We start from the raw sequence: 25,443 nt of genomic DNA on the forward strand, positions 1-25,443 counted from the left end.
TTTAACGCCTGATTATTGCAATTAGCAAATTATTTTAAGCATTACTTTGCTTTGTATTAAAAACGAGTTTGAAAACAATTTATGTTTAATTTAATGAATAACAATTAATAAAGTTAAAGAACATATAACATAATACTAGACTAGTAGTTGAAGTTTAAATTTTATTTCGTATATTGTGTATGTTTGAGTGTAACGTGAGTGACCCGGGGAGGGGCAATTATGTCAAAATGTTAAATGTCTTTTGAAAATACTACGATGCAAAAAAATGTTACATTTAGTAATGAAATATTTATAATAATTAAATAAAAATCTTTTTTCATATTAATAATTTTGTTTATTCTCTTACATTAAATGTTTAAGAGCTCTTTAATAATATAACCATTTTAAAAATTCAAACCCAAACGAATTAATAATTCGGGAATAGGTTATATATAATAGGTATAAGAATAGTGAATTCTGTTTGAATATTACTAGAACATTAATTCGTTTGAATTAACAACTACGTCCTCACAATATGCAGCGGAATAGAACCAAATAAATGTTGTCCATAGAGGTAGTTGGATCGTTTATTCACATACATTATATTCAATATATTCATACATCGTTAGATACGTGTCTTGGTAATGTTGGGTATGACACAAAGCAGTTTCCAGTAAAGAAATAATTTTATGTTTATTTTATCTGTGCCATTTCCATGTTATTACTTGCCTAACCTCCTCCTTGATATAATAGTGGTTTACGCAATACTAAAAAATGTAGTGGTCCTAAGATTTAAACCTGGTAGGAGCTAACAAAAAGAAGTCATTTTACTCATATTATTATATTATTACATTCTCATATGACATTTTTTTGGTTTTTCAGCTGCTTGTCCGAAAAAAAAGTGAAACAGATGTTTAATGCAATTGTCCCAACAAGGGGTTAGCGGACGTGGGAATCATTAATTAATCATTCAAATTTATATAATTATAGTTACCTGCGTATGGAAACCGTAAACTAAAAAGAAATTATCAGGGAGCGCATGGTAAATTGATAGTCTAGCTCTAGTTGACTCTGGTGTTTTCACCACATAGCCATTTATTTTAGCAGTTTTACAGTTAGTTTTTCAGTTAATACTTAAATTGAAATCTATTAGGTTTAGGTAACTAATTTATTTTTTTAGAGGTGTGGTTCTAATAAAAATATTTTTGTTTTAATTTTTAATAATTTCTTTCTAAATTTTACTATATTATTTGTTAAGTTCTTTGTTAGTACGTAGTGCTTTTTATTAAATTATTTAATCACAACTATTATACATTCTATATGTACTTAGCATAAAATAAAATATAATTTTTTGATTTTATTGTGAGTCATCATTCTTTTATTTTTCATTTGCAATCCTCTGTAACAAAGTATTACTTAACAGAATCAATATATAATAAACTTCTTGAGTAGGAATTCCAGTGTTTTCATAATATTAGTGTTACAATATCATAATATATTATTATACGTCACCGTGATACGCAGCGCCATCCTGTGGTGTTTATTGGCAACACTGAATAATTTATTAAGTACCTACTGACGTAAGACTTTAAATAACTAAACCTTATACTAAATAAAAGCGTGTTAAAATTGTATGTAATATGCAATTCCCAGTAATTTCTTCTTTTAATTGAAATAAATTGGTTTTGACATATTATTACACAAACTATAGAGCATAGACTGTAGCATAGACAAAAGAGTCTTGACTGTTGTTGTTGAGTTTGACGCGCGCTTGTATTTCGCGGAGCGCAAGGCAGCCGTCCTGCACGGCTGACGGCCGTATGTAGTTCACAGCGTAGTAGTTTGCCAGCCATCAGTACGATCGCCGCGTGCGGACGACTACCTAGAATTATCTTAATTTAGACTATATATCTGCTTTTACGATGAGTTATAATGTGTTTCCATAGATTATTTTTATTCGTTCGTGTTATTTCATTACTCAAAATGTAAAGAGTTTCCGATTTCTTACGCGTCTCACCCCGGTGAACGAAAATCTTGCCGTCGGCCTCCGCGGTTTCCAACTTATACTTGTAATCGGTTGTTTGGTTGTCACATAAAATAGAACTATGCAACAATGTGGATTTTGTTCAATGCTGTCAGGTTTTTTTAGACGTGCTATGTGCGTTGGGAGCAGGCGGAGTAGCAGCGAGTCCTACTACCGAGAGCTCGGGGATCAAGACACCCTGGTAAACATTCCTATACATTACTCGTAATAACCTCTAGAGAAACTTTACTGTTTATTTGCACCGCTCATTCATTATTATGCGTTTATGCCTTGATTTTTTTTTTCGTAGTTATAACCAACGTGTTATTAGCGAATTGTTATTGATTATAAAATGCTAATCAGGCGTACGTAGAGTGTGTTAGGTGTACGAGCATTAGCAATTTTATCACGGCTTATTATATTAGTGTTTATTTGCGTGATGTCACTCGTGGGCATGTGGTGTGGCACAGTGAAAGTTGATTTTCACTCTGAATATTTGCTTACTATATTAGCAAGCCTTCCACATGACACAATCCTTATATAAAGCTGATATTCATTCGATTTATGTTTGCATTGAATTATAAACAACAAAATGTAGTATTTACATAAAGATAAAATCCTTGAATCTGTCTAATATTATATGTTAAACAAAATAAATGCTCATGTTTCATCCATATAAATGGATTGTACAATATATACAATAAAATCTTTAAATATACTATGTGTTTAGTGCGTCCATTACCCAAATAAAATGATGTATTAAAAAAATTCTTGGGATTTTGGGAATAAATTAAACTATACATAGTAAAAAATAATAAAAAAGACAGCACTCTTCTAAGAACTCTTCATCAAATATTTTTGTAAATTCATTCTAATACATTATATTGACTGAATTATTTATACAGATATATATTTTTAGCAGTATAAAGTTAATACTGAATAATAATAGATAATTATTTGTTTAAAATTATAACATACAACACCAAAAAAATAATTTATCTGTTTAAAACTATAAACTAAAAATAAAGAAAAACGCAAATAAATGTACATTGTTGAAACTACAGTTTCACAAGGTACTAGTTTGTTTAATTTTAAAATGTTTTTTTCATTATTGATCCTTCACAGAAAAGATGATTGACTGAATTAAGAGATTAACATATCTTGTATATTAATATTGTTATATTTAAATGCATTTATAAACAAATAAATTGATTTCACTTCAATTGTGCACAAAACAAACAATATTTGATTTTAAATATAGCATGATACATATTTATAACTGCAATTTGTTACAATAATGTTGGTTTGCACCAGCCATTTACATACAATTTAATATTACATTATAACAACTGATTAATTCAATAAACTATAAATATAAAACTTTAAAACTGGAATCAGACTGAAGCTATTTTAATACAAAAACAATGAACTTCAGCGTTAAAGAAATCTCAACAAAATTTTTTTCTTTATAATATAATCCGTAATAGATGTATGTCTACATATTAAAAATGTTTGTTATTGATAATTGAGTCCTGTAATTAGTAAAGCTTTTTAAGATTATAATGAAAATGCAATAATCTTTAATTAAAACATGTCTTTATCTAAAGTTTTTTAAAAGTTATGAATATATATGTATACTTGAATGTATTATCCTATTCTATTTATTTAATAATATTGTGGAAAATAAAACAGAAGTAGACACAAACCACAACATGAAAAATTATAGAGTTCCACATATTCTTAATTGACACGGTTAGGTATGCCGATGAAGCTACTGCGTTGAAATGCTACACAAATACTTTGAAAAGTTCATTGAATAACTGCAGAGGCAAGTTTTTCAAGTTAAATTTAAATTTATTTGTACAGCAAATAATTGAAAAATAAATATATACATTTTTTGCCTTTATGTCAGGTGAAAAATGATTATAAAAATTGAGAATCACAGTCTTCTCACCTGTTCATTGTAGCAGCTATTTTGTTTTGTATCGTTATTCCGATTTGTTTATATAATCCAATGTTGCAACGCCACAAGTGCGAAAATAATATTGCACGAACGGTGAACACATTCCTATGAACAATGCCGTCTAAGTGACGAGCGATTTTAGCTAGTATTTCGGACCTACCTTAACTGCGCACTAAACTGCTAGGAATCTATTGTTTCCCACCTGTACACACCGCTGTTGTAACGCGCTAGACTGGCGATGGAATTTAACGGTCGTAAAAGTCGCGATTTGTCCACAAATTTTAATGTATGGATGAAGTCATTCTTATGAATCCCCTCCGCGGCCGGGGAATGCGAACAGTTCAATATATAAGTAAGATGTGGTAAGGTACCGGTGGGAGTTGGTATCCCATAACAAGGGCCTATCCGGGAAAACGTATTTTCAAAACCAACCATCATCCAACATCGAAGAAATAGTCAACAAATAAAGGAAGTAAACTGATATATTATATATTCGAGTCGTATTGAAATGAAAACACAATTTCGCCATGAAATACTCACATACCAAGTTGAATCATCCTTTCTCATTTTCCAATGAGATAATATCATAAACTATTAATATTCGCGTCGGTGGTTCACTTCTGTCACAGCTATCAAAACGACACACCCGTCTACAAATATTCGCACTATTTTTATAAGATATATATAAATCCAAAGCACAGAAACGACAGAACGGTTATTATTGGATGTGTGATAGTCTCACGCGCATATAAATGTGTTTTATTTATAATGGATTATCATTGGATTATATTTAGTGTATAGGTAATGTGCTTAGGACTCGGTCAGACGCGGAGGTGTTTTTGAGTTGACAGGTGTCTATGATAATTCCTATCCTTAATATTTAATGGAGTGTCACTGGATAGTGGACAGGAGATAATAAGGGATAGCGCTTAGAGACAGGAGGCCGGGAAATCAAAATTTTAACACAGCTGTAGAGTCTATGTTAGCGGAATCGAGAGAATATTTCATACCATACAATTCTAAATCCAATCTGAGCCCATCCACCAACGTGAACCTTTTATAGTATATTGTAATTGGTATTGAAGTTGTCTAAAATTTGGGATTAAAAAGGAAACAGAAGAGTATTTATACGGGGCAGTTGATTTAAAGTACGTTGTTAAGTGATAGCTAACTAAATATATACCTACATATGTCAAATATATCATTTTGTATTTTGTTTTTAATGGGTTTAGATCTCAGTTTGATAATAAGTCAGATTTTACGCGAATCGCCATCCTCGTCGCAGAATCACTAGTAGAAATCTCTGAATATACAAACAAAATCGCTAATTGGGTAAAAGATAATAAAATGCCTTGTTTGTTGCAGAAAATCGACGATCAATCGGTGTTCTCCGATGATTCCGAAGAAATAGGTAAGTACTATTTCGGACAAGTATTCGTATCTCAGTGTGTGAGGGAGATCTTAACGAAGGTAACGTCTTCGGAGTATCTTTTAGGTAATAATCGGAAAAGTGACAGTTGGTGGTTCGCCCGATGCTAAGCGCTACCGTCGCCCATTAGCATTTAAAATAACCAACTAACGTAGAATGGACTGCAAGGTGCAAAAAGGATATGAGCCTCAGCGTACCAAACACAAACATTCTCATGCTACTATTTGACGCCGATCCCAGACCGCCAGCCTATGTCTTCCCCGGTGCGAATGGGCGCAATTTTCCATTAATACATATCCCTTATATTCGTAAAGACATCCAAGACCCAAGCATAAACTAATAGAGTAAAATACAGATATATTGATTTTCATGTCAAAGTTTCGTATCCATATATGTCGTAGGTAATAAAAAAAAATATAATCTGAAATAAGCCTAATTTCAAGATATCGTAATAATATATCGTTACGGTAAGACATATCATAATTATTTATACGACGCAATATAAATAATTGTGATATTTCTATCAGGAAGAAAGACTGGAGGTGGAATCTCGGTAAAGATTAGTTATCTATAAAAATGCTTCGCTAAAAAATCGCAGTCCCGATAATAAACACGACGATAAATTATTTCGAGCATGATTTTTAAAAAAGGTGAAAGAAAAAAAAATACTGTGAACCGAGATTATTTTTTTCGTTTAATATAAAAAATGTTTAAGGATGCCTAAATTCTATAAAAATTATAAGTTATATTACTATTCGGATGTAGGTATTATATTGTCTGTAACAGCGGGAACACAAGACGACTTGAGCTAAATTATTTAGTACTGCTTTTGTATTCTGTCCTAAGTTTTAATTAGGTCTTTCTTAGACTTATTAACTGAGCTTATTTATGTTTAAAAAGGTTTAGAAATTTGTAAAAGTTGAATTTGATGAAGGAAAGACAAATCTAACAGCAAGATATAGAGCAGAAACGTTGAATCAATAAAACTTATAATTACCTTATGTAAATAAGAAAGTGAGCCTGCCCTATCTGACGAAAAAGGCGTTCCCACGCCGAAATCGCTAAACAAACAGGTGCTGAGATTATATGATAAAACTTGATCCAAAATAGCTATTGCGAAATAACGTGAAATGCATGTAAAGGAAGCAATTATTCGGGCTAGAAGGTATCTAATAAAACACTTAGCAGATTTATAGTAACCTACAACTTCAATAAAGTTGCATGAATAAAAAACGAGACTTGTGCCCGATGTTGCGGTAATACTGCTAACGCGACTGCGGTACGCGAGTCTGCCCTACGTATTAGATCGCAGTTGTCAGGCGCGACACCAGACTTTTCTGATACAACAAAATACCCTTACATATTTTGCAAACCGGGTTCCGAAACTGCAATTGCATTAAACATCTGTTTTACCGATCTATGAGTTGGCCAAATTGAATCAAATCTGAATCGAAGCAGACATAATTAAATAGCGTCCAAGTAACGCGTCCATTAATGTGTTAACCATTACAATAAAAGGTTTTAAGTTTTTTCAACACTCCAAATATTTCATACATTAACGTTGCGACTCCCTGTTGAACTCTACGCAAAGGTTAATTAGAAATGTAATTATTATTGTATTTTTACACGTACGTTTCAAAGTGAAAACTAATTTAAGGGCACACCATTAAATTAGTTTTCACAAGTCACAAGTCACAACTTGGGATGACGTCATCAAATGGTGGGTAGTCACTATTTATTGCGTCTCTTAATGAAGATTTCTATTGTATATCTATCTATATATTTATTCAGCCACAATTTCTGTACTGTTCATTCTGGATACTGTTAGGAATTGTAAGGAACATTGCCTGCTGCCGATTCCAATACCGTACAGCACGATACGAGCTAAAATTTCATTCACACGACCTGAACACTTGGTGATTTACAATATATCGCCTTAGAAGTAGATTTTTCCGTGTGCTACGGAAATTTGGATTCGGCTTCGGTATACTGGTTCAAAGGCATTTACTATTCAGGGAGTTAGATTTAGCGAAACTGTCCTCATGGACGTAATCAGACACATTATATTAGATTTCGCGACATTGATTGACAGAGTCGCCTGTTATTATACATGCAACGCTAATTGCAGCGGAATAATTAGCAGCCTAATAGATTTAGGCTTAAAGGCTAAAAAATAGATTATAATAATAACACAGAAATTAGTTCTAGGTAAGTATAGTGTATACCCATCATCTCTTTTAAAAATAATGAGTACTTTTTACGTCATTTTAGTTGAAAAGGAATTCGTATACAAATCGCAATTTTAGAGAATTATTTCAATATTTATTTCAAGCTTGTTTTTGGTGTACAGAATAAACGGGAAACTATTTAGTTATGTATAAGTACTAACTCAGTCTGCCGCGACCTGCGACCACGCCCTTTGTGAAGTGTTGGAAATTTCAGGTTGAATAATATAATTTCGGCTTACCAACGAGATACATAAATTATGTTGAAAGTACTTAAATTTATATTTATAATTATTGTTAGTCATAGAATTGAAATAATAAAGGATAAATGATGTACAAGGTAAATTCAAATCGTAACACAAATCGCTTTATAAATAAATCGTATTGTAGATCTGTTTAAGAGTTTTCTTTTTAATTATGTTACGCTTTTATAAAATTTAAGACGAAGAAATTTCTAGATTAATTTCTTAATCTGTTATTCGTTGTCAGACTAAAATAATTTGTTTTTGAGGTTGTCCGTTACAAACACAACAATCATGTCGTTTCTTTTACAGTAGGTGCACATTAGTACGGTATATGTATATTATATGTATACGTGTATGGCGAATAATTGATAAAACGAAGGCGAAATCAAATCTCTTTCAATTCTTAATATGAAGTTGAACAAATGTGGCCATTGCAGTACGCTGGGTAAACAAACAGTATGGTGATTACACTATACTGTTTCTATGCTACGTATTAACGTAGTGCGAGAATTTTTTATATTTTATTAGGCTCATGAGCTGTGAGCTTACTCGCCACACGACTTCCAACGCGAATTGCCGCTATTTTGACAATCTGAAAGTTACTTTTTTTAGGCTTTCATACTCAAATAGTAGAAACGGAAACCTATTACTAAGATGTTTTTTGCTTTGTGCTATGAGCCCCGATAGCTTGATATAATCTGTTGCCGCTATATACTAAACTGGTACAAAACCCTTCTTATTTATGTTAGTGTGATCAAGAGGACTCGAGGATCGCCTGAAGTCAAGCGATTGAAGATGAAGACCACCGCTCGTCTCAATTTGGGTAAATGCGTTGCTAAGAGTTAAAACGTAAAACGAAATAACCAAAAATTTTTCAAAAATAATTTTTAAATTTTCTGTTTAATCCAAAAAATAAACATGTTACAAAGAACGCCTACGCATAATACTTTGTTGGGTCAGATGATAAGCTTCACTTTTTCGGTTCCCTTCGAAATACATAATAGATAAACAATATTCTCAGCAGTTACCGTCTCTTTGCGTGATATAAATAATAAACATCAAAAAAGATAAATTTTACCATTAAGACGACTTGTTTACAGTATTTTTTTACAGAATATAAAATGAATTCGTGAAAGTTGACCTAAATATAAAACAGGATAAATTAAACGGAAGCTTAGTGAGATAGCGTTCAAAATAAAATTAATATACAGTGCGGTAAAGTAAATTATAAAGTTACATTAAAAGATGATGCCCTTAGTGCTTTGCTCTTCTTTGAAATTTGTGTTGGATTATTTATTTTTTATTACTTTAGGTGATAGCTTCTGGTACCATATTTTGGGTCTCCTTCCTCCCTAAATTTAAATAAATATTAAGAGCTCCTTCACTTTGGTCATCAGTCATATTTCATGAGTAAAAATAACATCGTTATAATCTGCCTATATCTACTGAAATCAACGGCCGTATCATAAAAGGTTTACATACGAAATCATTATTTCACAAAATTACAGCTATGAGTGAGATAAACTAGATAGTCCAGGATAATATAGGTATCTACGGAAAGTCAGAAGTCCGTAGAGACGTGGATGAACAAATTCTTCGATTTTCACTGATTGATTGATGTAATAAATTGTTGTTTATCATTTTGAATATAATGGCAATTACCTAATAATAGTTTCCATTACGACCCGATCACTCGTCGATGGTTCCGTGATTTATGAGAGAGATAATTTACGACGTATAGGAAATTCATATCGAGATATGCCTTCAAATCTGTATTACACAATTACATTTAATTGATTGTTTCGAATAATCGAAATCGTTTTATTGCACATTATTGATAAATTTAATCGGAAGCGGGCTTAATTTATTGTGCGCACAAATAATGACTAGCTGTATGCAGATAAAACCGTTCGCGTTCGACATCGGCCTTAGCTTCTTAGCCACCCTGCATGGTTTTATAAAAAAAAAAAATAAAAATCTTTATTACTTTAACATAAACATAAAAATTCAAGTAATAAATATGAGGTAGATAGGTAGGTAGGAGTATGTGAGATTACCATATCATTCGTCACAATAGATAGAGAAAAACGAGCCTATGTTAGCTGGTATATAGAGGTTTCATTAATTTCGTTTTAGGTTAAAAACAGGTCAGCGTGAAGCGAAGCGACGTAAGTGTTAGGTTAACTTTATATAACGAGCGAGCGATGCGAGTGTGCCATAGGGGCTGTCAGAGTATACTAGAATCGTCTTTTAATACGAATAAGAGTCCTGATAATCATAATAATTACCAAGTAGCAATATTTCTTACCATTATACTATTTTTAGGACATCGATTTCATTCGCTATTTTTACTATACTATCACATTATTTATTTCGATTATATTTGAACAAATGCAATTAGTGTAAGTTCTATATGAATTTATACAAAAGTACAGCCTTTGCATAAATATAAATTTTTGTATTACTAGATCAAGAAAATAAAATTGTTTGTAGGTAACGCCGAATTATTCGTGCATTAGGCTCGATAAATAGATTCATCCTAAATTGATGAACAAATTTTAAGCATTAGAAACCAAATAACGTATTGCTATAATGTTTTATTACTCCATATTCTAAATAATATTGATAAAGAAATGCATATTGTAATGGCTATCAAGCGTTTTTTGAAAAAGAATGTCATGAATTTATGAGTATTGGAGTTATTGGATTGTTATTCCATTTCTTAAATTATTCGATATAACGTGTTACTCTTTTTTATTATCAAAGCCAATTGCGAAGATCGTGTCGCAAGCTGATACAGACATATTTTAGTATTACTTTCGCCTCACTCTAATTTGCATGACCCGTTTTCAGTAATTAATATGTATCTAGCAATCAAATCAAATGGGTTATGCTAAACGTTGAATGAGAACAAGTTCGAAAAAGTAAAGGAATAACATTGTTAAAGGATATATTTTACAATCTCTCTTAAATCAAAAACGATGTTCTGTTCTATTAAGCCGTTAAGCCTCATATGCTTGGTAAACATTTGATTTGCAACATGGACTAGTTGCTGGCAACACCGGTCGTCAACGCGGCAACACTGCATATTGCAGAGCTGATAAGGCGTGTTATGATCTCTCCCGGGGAACGTGGGGAAGTGCGTTTAAACGAAATTGTAAAAATGATTCACTATTGGTCAGCAAATGTTAGCCGCGGATACGCGAGTACTCCGAATTTACAACTATTTATTGATTGCATTTCGAAATGGGACACGTCGTTATCACAATTTTTCGTAATGTAGTTGCTATCAATCCGAGTGCATTATTGCTATCACATGTATTAATTTAGAGATTACAAATAATAATAATACGTATAATTGATACATGACCGAGATAGTGAATCATACTAGTTGTTAATTTGACGATTGGCCACTGGATGTTTTTTGTTCCACTTTATAAGATTACGATTAAGGTCGGCCGTTATCAATATATTTATCAAGACGTATCATTCATCCTCGAAGCGTTTTTTTATCTTTCAGGCTCTATTAATTTGGCGCGTTTTAGCATGCACGATAGTCTTAATTATTTGTTTGAATCGTCGTTACAGGCTTCACCGAATATTGGCATACAAAAATTAAATTATAGATACAATCTAATACTATCCCTATTTAGGTTAATTTATTATAACATTGGCACTATTAGCTATTAAAAAGAAAAAACACAAATTAAATAACATTAAATTTCACACATAATATATCAAAATAATAAATATTGTTTTAATGTTTATTGTATTATAAAAAATTCGTTTACGACGTAACAACGTGGTCAATTCCACATATAATTGGTGCAGCGTTAAAATATAGTTTTTTTTAAACTTCTTACAACATTAAGACAAAATTGTAAATTTTGCCAATTATTATATCACAATGGGTTTTCTGATACAATTTTTAGTCACGTTTAATGCTTAAAAACTATATTTTCAAACGAGTTAAAAGAGCAGTTTATAAATTCAAGTATCCTCTTTTGTTTGTGACTAATTCTAATTGAGGGGTACAACAATGAATTACTTAATTCCAAAATATTACATATATAACAGACACAGGATAAAGTGATCATTAACCGTTGAGTAAAATTAAACTAAATATGCATATGAGTAAGAGTGCATTGAAAAGGCAACTTACTGAAAAAAACAAATGTGTGAGTTTTAAACGTACTAAACAGCTGTAAACGATTCGCCTTTGACCGTCCATTTAATTCTATGATTTTACTTTCCTACTTTCTTCTGTTACAGTTACATGAATGCGATTGTTTTGAACAATTGAAAATATATTTACGTATTGTACTAAAAAAAATGTAATCGTTTACGAAGCCTTAAATTCATTTAATGTATAATCGAAGAAGTACAAGAATCGGAGATCGTTTAAATTATGTTATATTAGATATATATTCGTATTTAGTAGTTGGGTTTACTAGGCTACCATTTAACACGATTGACATTCTAAAATTTTGCCTTACAATCCTAAAAAATGGAAATTCATAAATTTATTTATTTATGTTTCTTTATAACAGTCGTATACGGTATATATTATTTAAACAAAATTTCCTTTACACAACACTCTTGGGGTGTGCAATTCGCGATGAGTTCTGGTTTTCTGTGTTTGGCCTCTGCATCTGTCCACAAAACTTCCTCCCACATGGAGCGAAGCGCATCAGATAATGCGGTTAAAAAAATGTAATCTGGTCAATTGATCCCGCGATTACGGTTTACATCTATAGATAAACTGATTTGCTATTGTACTGATAGCGAGTATTAATACATAGCAATAGATACGGTATTATATCGCTTTGTGTGGCGATGTGTGTGGTTCGCACTTGGCTAGTGGCCGGTGGTCCGCGTATATTTGTGTTAGCAAATAATGTGCATAGTTTGTATGTGGTAGTCGAGCACGCTTCGGCACGAATTGGGCCAGCTCGCACCGGGGAAGTACCACACCCCCACAGAAGACCCGCGTGAAATAGCATTCTGCTGTGTTTCGTTCGGTGAGTGGGGGAGCCGGAGGCCCATATCCTTTTCCTTACCCTTCCCAGTCCTTTCTTTTATTCCTATCGCCAATCCTTTCTTAATCCCTTCCCAAAAAGTCGGCAATCCATTTGTAGAGGCGTAAGGTCTGCAATGGACCTTACGCCTCTCCAACTGTTCATGGGCGGTGGTAGCGCTTACCATCATCCTGCTCCATTGCCGACTGTAACATAAAAAAAAAAAAAAAAGTTTTCGGGAAATAAATTTGTGAACGCATTAATTAAGTTCAAATCACGCAACAGATATGTGGATATATATGTATTGAATATACGATTAAACCAATTTAGTAAACTGAATTCTATTCTATTTGAATCTTACGTATATTCGACGTCTGAATAAAAATTGCATGAAGAAGGGAAATTGAACGTGTATAGGATATTCCTTGCGAACAAGATGCACAGATTGCATTTCCTCCTTTTTATAAACTGATTCCTTTACGATTGAACGTTTCATATTGCGAAGGTAGAAGTACTTGAATTGATGAGATGTGTCCAATCAGCAGAATCATTTGAAGCATCGTGGTCGTATCTCGTGGACCGCGAGGCAGACGGATAGCATTTACAATAAAGGCTCTCGCGTCGCGCATTTATGTCCTCCCAAAATAATGATCTTCCCCGCTATGTTTGGCCCGTTGGTTGTGAAATAGACGCAAAAATAAACACGTCGTTACGCTGACACTAAACTCTGCATGAGGACAAGCGATAGTAGCATATAATTAGAAACTTGACTAATACGCACGGAACGGTTTCCGTGTGAACTGCTGTGAAGCTGGTGTGGCGGGAATAAATACGACTTCGAGTTACGCGATGCCGGGATATAATTCAAATAAGTTGTTTTTTTTTTCAAGGTTTTTTTTCAGTATGATAAAAGGGGAATAAAGGATGCTATACATAGGTAAACGGGAGAACGTCTATCGGTTCAGTTTACTTGAACGAGTAATAACTATTGCAAACTATAACAAAATGTGTAACATAAATATCGAACGTTATTAAACTGTTGATGAATTTAAGTTTCAGTATTAGTCTAGTTTCAAGCACATATAAAGCCTCTCAAATCTACACTATTAAATCTTGTAACAGCAAAAGTTGCTTGCACGTCCTTAGATGTTCAGTCATTAATATCTTAACCTTCCCAACCTTAACCTTTTTCTAACCTCAATCCTTATTATCCATTTGCCACTGTATATAAAATACTAGAAATTACGCACATGTTTTTCTATCTCTGACCATTGTAGGTTCATATGAATGAACACTGCATACAAGGGGTAGGGGGTAGGGATCACGCGACTCCACATTGATTCCGAAAAATATAGGTAATAAACTATTGTAAAATAATGTTTTTCAATACGTCCAAATTAATTTGTAGAACGTTCCAAGAACATAGTTCGATATTTATGTCTTCGTCTTTTCAATTGGGAATAATAGCCCTGAATGTAGGCGGTCTGGTTTCTATGGTGATATGGTTTTATCTCAGAATGTCTTAAAAAACGTCGAGACTTGGGTCCATTGTGGGTTATGGTAAAGAAATGTTTTTTCCTAAAAGCTATCTAATTTCGTCTTAGAAATGTAAGAGGCTTTATACAGTGTTGTTTAACTATCGGAAATATATTATATAATATAATATATAGTAATAAAGTAAAAGCTTCTGACAGTGCAAACAATATTACGTCTATAAATGGTATTGTATTTATTTGAAGATGTTACATCTTCTTACAATCAATCTGGAACTTAAACTCAAGTTCAACTAAAACTCTTGTTAAGGTAGTCCTAATTAAAATGCTGTTTCGAAGACAAACTTTTGCAATTTGCAGTTATATTTGTTATATAACAATATATAATAAATAATATTCGAAACTGTACAAATAAGCTTAATTAAAAATATTTTATAATTTGAGTTCCTGGGTAGCTATCTCAGCACCCCGCTGCATAAAATAGTACCATGTGCTACTCCAGTCGCGAAGATTGGGGTGCGGTATGTCTGTATCCTTTTGCACACCCCTCCCATCCCCTTCCTTTATTCCCATTGTCATTCCTTTCCATTGCGTTTAAAAGCGGACATCGCATTTGTAGTAATCCCACTTCTGTATGGTAGGTGGGTGGTGGTGGTCACTTATCGTTAGCTGAGCCATCAGCGCCGTTACTCGCTCTAATATAAAACTCCTCAATCCTCAATCTTTTACAGAATAATCGTATTTTCAACACGATTTACTGTCCGGTGTCATTTCCTAACGCAGCCTGTGACATAATTTTCGATTATAACGACGATTGGACAATTTAATTGCGCCCGGTGTGCAACAGTGTGGGCGGGACTCGGTGATTAGGAAGCGTCCATAATTGTAAACTATATTGAAGTCAGATTGCGTGCTAATTCCTTTGATTGATCCGTTACATACGCAGTGTTCGGCCATTAATATTGCTAATAAAACATACCTATATATTAGAACATTGCTACTAATTGAGATGTGTCTGTGCATTTCTAAGGAGACACCTTTTGTTAAATGAGGATCTGTATATTTAGGAACCGAATTAGGAAAAATTTTGTTGCGGTAATTTGACCCGACCACGTAGCTATTGTAAAAGTTATATTTGTCGTTTGTCCACATCACATTTTACACGTCTATTCCGATCTTCACCTATCCCTTCGAAAGATAATCATGTCTGAGTGGGTTTCGTCATCAACATCGTTAATTCCCTATCCATCATCGTATTGTCAACTATTATTGATGAAAGCGAATTATAAATGTACGGACGGACAGGCTTATTGTCAGGCGGTTGGCGTCCCATTGATCGTTGTTGGTCATCGAGAGCATCGCAATTTGAGCCTAACTGTTGATTTATTTCATCATTATTTCATTAACAATTGGACATCAAAACCAAGCCGTAGTGGCTATTACAACAACAAACGGATTTACAAAGCAAAACTGAAACTGTACATTTCGGACGGATATTCGAGTTCTATTCAATGAATAGGTACTATAGAGATAACTGAATTTAGGTTTGTCTATTTCCCAATTATATCGTCTAGAAAGCGACGTGGCTTATCTTATTTCACTTACTTCGATAGATTTTCTTTTTCACATTTTGTAAGTCTTACTGTTTAACAAACACAACTAATCTCTCTATATATTTTCCGTTGATATTCTTTATCTATAGTACCTAATTTGCCAACGTATCACATGACTCGCGAGGTATCCAAGACAGCCGGATCGCAATTAGAAGTTAACAGCTTCGAGCTGCCCTATTGCAGTTGAGGTCGACCGCAACACGACTCGAAACTCCTACCTACTGTTCTACAATGTACCTACCCTGTACATGCTCGCAACCATAACACATCAACTAGTAATTACATTCAACCATGAAGCCGAATCTCAAACATACCATGAAATCCTTCCTACTTAATATTACAAATGCGAAAGTTTGTAAGGATGTGTGTGCGTTTGTTGAACTTTCACGCAAAAATTGCTGAACCGATTGCAATGAAATTTGGTACGTAGACAGCTGGACAACTGGAATAACATATAGGCAACTTTTATCCCGATATTCCTACGGGATACTGACTTATGCGGGTGAAACCGCGGGGCGCAGCTAGTAATAACATATCTGTGGTGAAATGTGTATTATTCAAAGCCCCGATCTATCACGTGACCATTTTTAAATCACCATTGTTATTTTTATTTGTCTAGTATAAAGATAATATGAGAAGAAAATGCAATTGTAACCGAACAATTTCTCTTCTAGACACACATTAAATAATTCAATAACACTAGCTTTAATAGAAACCGTGAATCCTTAGAGATTTCATTGCATATAAAGATAACTTAATATGTACCTGGAGATATACATATATCCCCGTTGTATACCCGGTGGAAAACGACCGCGGGTCCAAGTATCCGTCCGTTGTAAAATCTTCTAGTATATAGGTAACATACACGGCACCGTGAACGCGATTTCCGAACTTTACGACGTATTTCGTTCTATTGGTTTACGAATTAAGTTTATTGCTGTAGTCTATCAATGTTGGCACATCGAATAGTGATTAATTAAATATCGTTACGGCCTATCCGCGGGTTGATTGACTTGTTTGCGTCGATTAGGTGCTGTGCGGGAAACGGTTACGTGTGTCTGTGAAAAATAATTAATACGACAGTGTTTTTTGAAAACAAATCGCCGGAAAATCACATAAATCAAAGAGTAAATATACCTTACCTATTTATATTCGTTCACATAAAACAAATGCATATAAGTGTAGGTAAACATGCGAAAAATATATGTATTCTAGAATTCTGAACTGGGATTGATTTAAAACAATAGTGAATGCTATCGAAAAAATCCTTTGTAGAAACGGCACCTATTCACGCTCTCGCATTCTGTCAAAATACTGGTTTTATTTCAAAGAGCACGTTTGAAAATAAATCTGAAATATGTAGTTCTGATACGAAGCTCCGTGTGCCGTAGCAGACACAGTTTAGTCAGTTTAGTGTCACTCAAAAGCGACGCTCTGCCGGACTGCACTGAAATTGAATGAACCTCATCACGTTTTGGCTGAATCGGATTCGAATCTCGACATTGAATACATTACGGTACGGCGTGTAACTACGCGAATAGTTTAACGGGAGTTATTCGCGTTTTATTGACTTTTATTTTCACGCGCGCCGCATTCGCTCGGGGAAAAGTTTAGTTGGTAGCGTTCCGCTGTGCGCCGGTCACTGTGGCCGTTAAATAAAACTCATTAAATGTTGAAGTTTCGCTTGCGGTCACCGCTGACTTTGCTCGCCTTTCATTACATGTTCTGTGGGTTAGGACATAGCCTACTAACTCTCGAACATTTGTTTAGCGTACACTGTTGACATTATCGACTTTTATATATATGTACATGTATGCTAGGATCTGTGTGTTTAGAAATAAAGAAAGAAGAAAAAGACAATTATTCAGGATTTAAAGTCAATCAAAAGTGAGCTCAGAAAAATACTTCACCAGTTTGAAAAATAGGTCGAAAAATAAATAAAAATACAATAGATAAAATTTCTAGTAATCATTAAGAGCAAAATACTAGCTAATTACAAGCTAGCATTTAATTAACTAAAGTATTTTCAAGATCCGTTCAAAGTGGGCCCGCTTTCAAATGCCGGTTGCCAACCTAACAAAGAGCGCTAATTTCATCTCTTAATGGAATTATATATATTGTATATTGTATAAACAAACTTGATACGTTACATTCTGAAGCTAAACCAACTAAATCACTCCGAACAAATGTTAATTTAGCAGGGCGTATGGATACAGGCAGATCTTTCAATCTTTGTAGCGCTTTCTAACATTGTTATTGTAAGCGGTTGATTGGAATTGATTTTACAGTCTATTTCTGGATTTAGATGGATTAAGAACGTGCAGTTTTTTTGTTGTCATTTAACGACGAGCACAACTAAAACAAAAATATGTAATTATTGTCCACAAAGCGAAAACTAGAAAAGTTGTTGTTACCTCCCACGACTTATGTAACATCTTTTCATTAACAAGCTCTAAGCAGTGAGCACTTTCATGAAATTGGTTTTGTTTTGAACTAACGCTTTGCCGTGGCTTTGTCGAGATTAAAAGTGCGGAGTTTCAAAAGGGTACCTTTTCAACTCGAGTGTATATATTCAATTCAATTTCCTGTGCTTTTCTTTTGTCCTATACACGCGAAGTCCATTCCTCGGGTGTAATTTTCTATTATTGTAGCTGTGTAGTGCGAGGAAAGCACGTGTAACGTTAGCTAGTGGACCGTGCTCCAGCTCCGGCCGTACCGTCGCACTAGTGCTGTCAGCTCCGAAACCACCTCATTATAAATCATAATTAGCTCGTTAATTGTATATAGTGGGGTGGATGCTTAGCGATGCTTGTGAATGCCAAATTCAGGCCTGATTAGTTCTGATTATGTCACGAAATATTGATAATGTTCATTGGAATATTTTATACTTAGGTAATGTGTTGTTAGCAGGAGAGAATGTGCGTGACAAACATATGTAAAATTTTCAGTTTTAACATTAATCGAGTTGATCTAGATGTTGCATAATTTGATTGTATTAATTTTTAATACACATTTACCAAGAGACAGACACATGTGATTCAGAATAAAATGTTGCATGTGTTTCATATCAGTGTCGGGAGCTTTTTGTGTTGACTCGATTCATAGAATGGAGCGCCCGATAGTCGTCTCTAATTAATAGGTTTGATCAAAAGTCCTACTGTACTGTACCCACACCGAAATAAACGTTATTGAGTACCGATGCTCTGTGTGCTACGTAGGTAGGTGTTACGAGCCGCCAGCAGTGATATTATGAAGATTATACTTTGGTGTAGTGGTAGTATCACTTACGCGTTACAAGGGAAAAATCTTGGATTAACTCTGGTAAACATAATGTTCGTTCTGGCGTGGAACGAACGCCAATTATCAACTTGTACCGTGTGATACTGTATGAAATATAGTGTATGTGATGTTATCCAATACTTGTTGATAATTGAATAGCTGTGTCTTACGTGTCCGCAAAGAAATTCAATCAGACTATATATGCGGAATGCACTCGCCCCACCGTCGCACTGTTCGGAAGGACACGGAACTTTGTAACGAAACTTACCCCGCTCAAATCAAAACTTGTGTTCCCCCGTCCGCATACGGCGATGATTACGCGCTGACGATATCAAACTCAAATCTCTGGATATACGTTTTGACCAGTCCCCCGGTGTTGCAATAATCGATACTATTATCATAATACTATAATACGCGTCACTTTATCGTGTATCTTTGTTGGGTGATTAGGAATGTGTAATTTTATTTATTTAAACGACGCGATATTTATATATCTGGTGGAATGAGTATTACCGGTTATTATAATGTTATAGCGATATCACCGTTGAGTCAAATTCGTAAACTTTTCTTTAGATTTGTCAGGAATCGCCTCAAACGCAGGTTAGATGACTTCCAGACAACCGAACCAGCCGTTTTTGTTTACATCAGATTATACAGAAGACGGTTGGAGTATAATGCTATTATGATTGGTGTATGTAAAAGCCTTTGATTCGATCGAAACTAGGGCCGTATTTAAGTCTCTCCAGTGTTGCCGCATTGCTGCAAAAGCTTGCTCGCCAATATGTTCGACAATCCGGGATGTAGGAGAAGGGCACAAGGGCGCAGCGCGGCGTCAAACAAGGAGATTTCTCTCGATCGATCGATCGATATCGTTTTCTCCAAAACTAATTACCGCGGCCTTGGCCGATGTCCATAAGCTTCTGAACTGGCAAAGACTTGGCATCAATATTTATGACGAGTACATCACACCTTCCTGGAGTTCCTGGAAGACGAAGAAGCAGTCAGGGCGTGAACATGGACATGGAAAAGTTTTCAGAATTTGCCTACTTGGGTTAAACCGTCCGAAACCGAAAAACTAATAGTTGTGATGAAAAATTATAGATTGAATGGTTCGACTTAAAATAATATGTGTACACTCATTGTATATTGTCGTGTTGGTATTGATTGTAAAACGTATTAGTTTTTTAATGTTATGTCGTTCTAACGAGGTCGATATTCGATTCTTCTACGTAGCTGTCGATACGAACTGCGAACTACTGGGAACATATGTTGAGAATACACAATTTCTATTATACTTCACGATCGTCGTCCACACGAGTATGGTCTCGTAGATGGGGCATTGCGAACAATATGATGAAAAGTTCTTGAATCATGAGCACCACGACCTACAAAATAAAGTATCGCGAGTAGAGGTTACCAATAGAGGTTACTAAAGTTCATACATGTGGACGTAGCTTTACATTCGCACAATTAGAAGTCTGATAACATTTCGCAATTAAACAATGCTAGAGTTTCGATGTTATGTATTTTTGAGAATGCACTCTGTCGGAGTTTTATTTGTAGCTCATTCATTTGTCAATTAGCCTTTGTTGATAATCATACCAATGGATCTATTTAACGGGAGGTAAATGATTGATTATGTATTAAGCAATGTAATAAATAATTATATAAATTTGTTTCTTTTGCATTTGAATATATAACGATTTATTTATTAATTTATCAAAATGAACATGTTTGTTTCTTCCTAAACTAGGCATTTTTCAGATGTCTACCCTTGTCAGTATCGATTGTCTGTTAAGATGCGACAAAGAATTCCAAGAGGGAAGATCAACCAAGTGCCGACAATTTGTCAACATAACAGACCGGCGATTATATGCTAAGGTATACAAAGGTGGGAGTCGAGGTACAAACTAACGTCATTACGTTGATGGGAACACCACGGTGTCGGGTTTTAGATGCAGTAGTAATTAATTTGATGGGCTCGCCATAGTATGGAACGATCCCGTTTGTGGAGCGTAATCGCTGTGAGACAACGGCATCGCATACTATAAATTTCCATCCACACATAGTGGAGGCTAAGTTGGCATTGGCAGTCTACGAACTAGTTGGTAACTAGTAGATCGGTTGGCGTGCTTGCTCCTCCTACCGGACCGGGAATACTTGTAGTAATTTGTTTGTTCGAAATTCTTTAAGGGGACTGTATGAGCTAGAATGACGCTCGCACACATAGATGCTATCAATGAATCAACGGTCTCGCCCGGCTCTCTGGCCTGGCGGTACGCACACATGCGTACATATTATCGCTCGCGGCGTAAGAAGTACGTGATTTACGTAAAATCTATTAGTTGTATGGAAAAATTGAACACTGTTGGATAACTATGTTGCTTGAAGAATACTATGGCAGTTTGTTTTAATCGCAGTGAATAACATATTTTAAGGCGTGCACACTGAATATAAGTTTTTAGAATAAAATATTTCTCATGTCACATTTAATATTTCAACCCCGAAGTTCGTGTCATATTCGAAAGAGGATACGCCGATGGTGTTACGAAGTTGATCCCTTATTTCTAATTTCTCACTTCCATCTCAAAGTGGCACAGGAGTCTGGCTGTGCGCTCTCCTTATACGGCACCTACGCCATTAATGTATTGGAATTGTACAATAAATAATGCATAAATGCCATTTTACTAGTTCTTTTATAGCGCTGAACATGGTGAAGTCTGCATCGAGTTTTACCTTGTTTTGCTTTGGGCGCCTTCGTGATATTAATATTCTTTGAGCTATGATGTTTTACAAGTACGCTGATAAAGAGAACCGTAATAAATTGATATTGGCTCCATCCGCGACTCTGACATGAAGTGCCCTTATTGAATATGATACTTAATCAGGTATTAAGTATAAGTATGATGCCTTAAGGAGGAATAAATTAAATATGAACAGAAAATATTCATGACTTTCTGTGTTCTTTATAGAGCAATGAATATTTAGAAATTAAAGACTTATTAACGGATTTTAAACGCGATTTAATCATTATATTATTAACCCGACGTTTCAAACACTTTACAGCGATCGTGGTCACGAGAACTGAGATGTTACATGTCTTGAAGGTCATACAAAAATTGTTGTTTGTGAATTACCTCCACCTATTTCTCCGAAGTTCGTATGTGGAGTATTTATTCCGGAAGTTGGCAGTATTGGCTGATAGTGTCTTTTGGTCTTTTGGTATATCTGACATGCGACTTCTTCTCCAAATTTCTCCATTGAAATTTGGACGCTGCAGTTAATATCTATAAGAATGCAAGCATTACGCATTCTTGTTGAATTTTAATAAGAATTGACGTTAACTGTAATCACACAACTTTAGTTAATTTTGAGGCTATTGGATGAAAACGTGGAAAAAAAAGTCAACTATACATTTTCATTGTGCTGCATATATTGGCTGATCATGATAATTATAATGACACTAAGAGTCGTTTACTAGTAAGCGTTAAGTTATCTGGCCAAATATAAAAAAAAATAATTAAAATTATTTAATGAACCTTTCCAAAATTTTATAAAGAAATAAAAAATAAATACACCAGTAAAAAATCTACGTTGATTGTCAAAAGTAGTCGATTACGACAAATGTTTTAGTTGATTCCTTTTAACTCTGCTTAAGCGATATTGCCTTTGTATTGTTAACTTCTACTATCCCTGGCATAACTACGACTTTAACCTCTTTTTTCCAATTGGGATAATTTCTAAGGGGTTAAAAGAACTGTAACATATTTGAATCATGATTTATCATAAACCATAAATATAAAAGTCAAAACTTTCACAATCATCAATATGATGTTATCAATCAAAATCAACACGATGGCCAGTGCCAACGAATCGATAAATTGAACAAATATTTAAGAATTTAATGACTCACCGCGACCGCCAAAACTGTAAATAAATACGGTGCTAACGCGTCGGAAATTATGTATCAATACATGCATTGTTACAGGAAGGAACGCAACGAAACCGCTCGGTTAAGGAAAGTGCCCAATATAGTTTTTTGAATGGCCTTCGACAGTTATCACACACGAGGTCTAACCGTGTTTGGTATGTGAAACACAATAATTGGTATTCTTAGGAAAGAGCAAAAGATAAAGGACTACTTTATTATTCAGTTTGTTATCCATAACGAATGGTCTCTTGTTTGAACTGTTGATGTCTGCAGCCTTTGTATAAGGGTTCTCTGGTAAAATATCTAAATTTGGTGAACAAATAATCCAACGAGAAGCAACGTGCTGTGTCTTTTCGCAAAACTTTAATATATTTCACAAGATGATTCCGCTTTGAATGAGGAGCATATGAAGTACTGTTTTGCTTGATATCTTGAGTCTTCTGTATGTTCAGTAACGTCTTGATCCGCGGTAAAGTATATTGAAATTGGCTCTCGCGATGTGTGGTAAAAGCTTCTTACAAAGCTTTCATATCATTGCAGAAAAGTCTTAACGTGAATCCAGATAGCTCTCGTAAATGTATTACCTATAAATATAATGCTTTTTAAAGAATAGACCGAAGCATTTTAAGAGAAATGCAATCTTCTGAAGTAACTTTTGCAAGGATTTTCTTCCATCCTCTTGGCTTATTTTAAATAATAAATATATTTCCAATAACAAGTGAAGTTTTCATTTCGACGCATATCTTTGATGTATCTAACCTCCAATGCCGATTATTCGTTTGAGTTATTGAAAATATCATTGTGGTAATACATTCAAGGATATTTCATTGAAAAGCAGAAAAACATTACCATTAAGGCAGTCATTTGTTATCATGCTTTTAGCAAACGATAATTTGTTTTTTAATATCCTCGCCACTGGTGGCATTCTAGGCGATAATAATGATTGCAACTCTGTTAAATATATTCAGCATTAGTAAACAATCACAGTATTTGAGTGCGAACATATATGAGTGTCTTTGATACCCCTCTACTTAACAAATCTTGGGCTCATCAACAATTGATTTTCAAGTTCGTCTTGCTTTTAGTTTATATTTGAATTACAAACAAAAAATGCATTCAATGTATATTACTTGCCAAGTATTGTAGGATTCCTTTATAAATAGTCCTTCCATCGTTTTGCATTTCACCCAACCATCCCCGCCTGTCAGCGTAGGAAAGTATGTAATTGAATTGCATTGAAGAAAAACATTTCCTCTGCTCTTAAAATCCAAGTGGTAGAAGACTGAAGTGAAGTATTTTAATATTCTTACGGGATAACTCAAATACTGAGGCGCTGGAGTTTAATTACATTCCCGTTGCCGTATCAAACGCTTACAAACAGTCCTTAAGGTCCACATTCTTATTGCAAGAAATTCATTGAAGTTAAATAAATACGTCTATCTCGTCGGCCTCCGAGTGGCAAACATTATTGTGACGGGGTTTGATGAGACGTGCGTGCGATCGAATATCATTTTTAGCTATGTATTCTTTTGATCTATAATCGTCTGCTGGATAGTTTCTATATTTTCCTATATAGCTATTAATACATTTTGTTTGTTTATTTGTAACACTTTATTGGTTTCAGATTTTGTACTTGCAAATGGAATTTGTAATGTTTGTTTGATTTGGACGGGCTTTTAAATAAACGATTTATACTCACTTGAGCGTATTTGCTTCGGCAATTAATGCAGTTAAAAGACGTATACATACATTGAAGATATACGTAAATAGAATTTTACAGAAAATTCCGATTATTCGACTAATATGCGTTACTCCTATCAGCATTTATGCTAAATAAGCTGACACGCGTACAGCCGCTCGCGTAAATCCATTACACTATCTCATACATATATTCTACATATTATTATTTAAGTTTCACATCAGTTGTTTATCATATGGAATAACCTAATGTGATCCCGCTGATTGATATTTCCATGCTTTGTGAAACACTCTAAATAAATGAGCATAAATGGTGCTAGTTTCACTAACAGCATTAAGTTTTTGCGCTTCGCTCTTCGCTAGTGAACTGTTTCGCAAAATCAGTTTAATACGTCGATAAAAGCCGGAATTAGGTTTTCAGGACGATACGTTGCCCGGAAAACATTGTGTTGTGTTTTTTTATATGCTTCAAAGGTTAAAATTTTTTGCCATATTGCGTTTTAAATTTAGTTATATAGTTTGGCTGTGTTTGAAACATTGGGCAATT

At 34.3% G+C, this 25,443-nt stretch overlaps 1 protein-coding gene across 3 annotated transcripts in view; it reads left to right on the forward strand.

The window, feature by feature from the left end:
* The first annotated feature begins 1,768 nt into the window (after nt 1–1,768).
* The window catches only part of LOC119835437 (cAMP-specific 3',5'-cyclic phosphodiesterase 4A-like), a 99,764-nt gene continuing 76,089 nt past the window's right edge, over nt 1,769–25,443 (forward strand). For all 3 annotated transcript variants that reach the window (XM_038360255.1, XM_038360254.1, XM_038360253.1), the window contains exons 1-2: nt 1,769–2,204; nt 5,331–5,376. In XM_038360255.1, coding sequence (XP_038216183.1) covers nt 2,085–2,204; nt 5,331–5,376 — 166 coding nt within the window. In that variant the 5' untranslated portion in view covers nt 1,769–2,084. The remainder of the gene's footprint in view (nt 2,205–5,330; nt 5,377–25,443) is intronic.

Source organism: Zerene cesonia, chromosome Z, assembly GCF_012273895.1.
Source record: "Zerene cesonia ecotype Mississippi chromosome Z, Zerene_cesonia_1.1, whole genome shotgun sequence".
NCBI lineage: Eukaryota > Metazoa > Arthropoda > Insecta > Lepidoptera > Pieridae > Zerene > Zerene cesonia.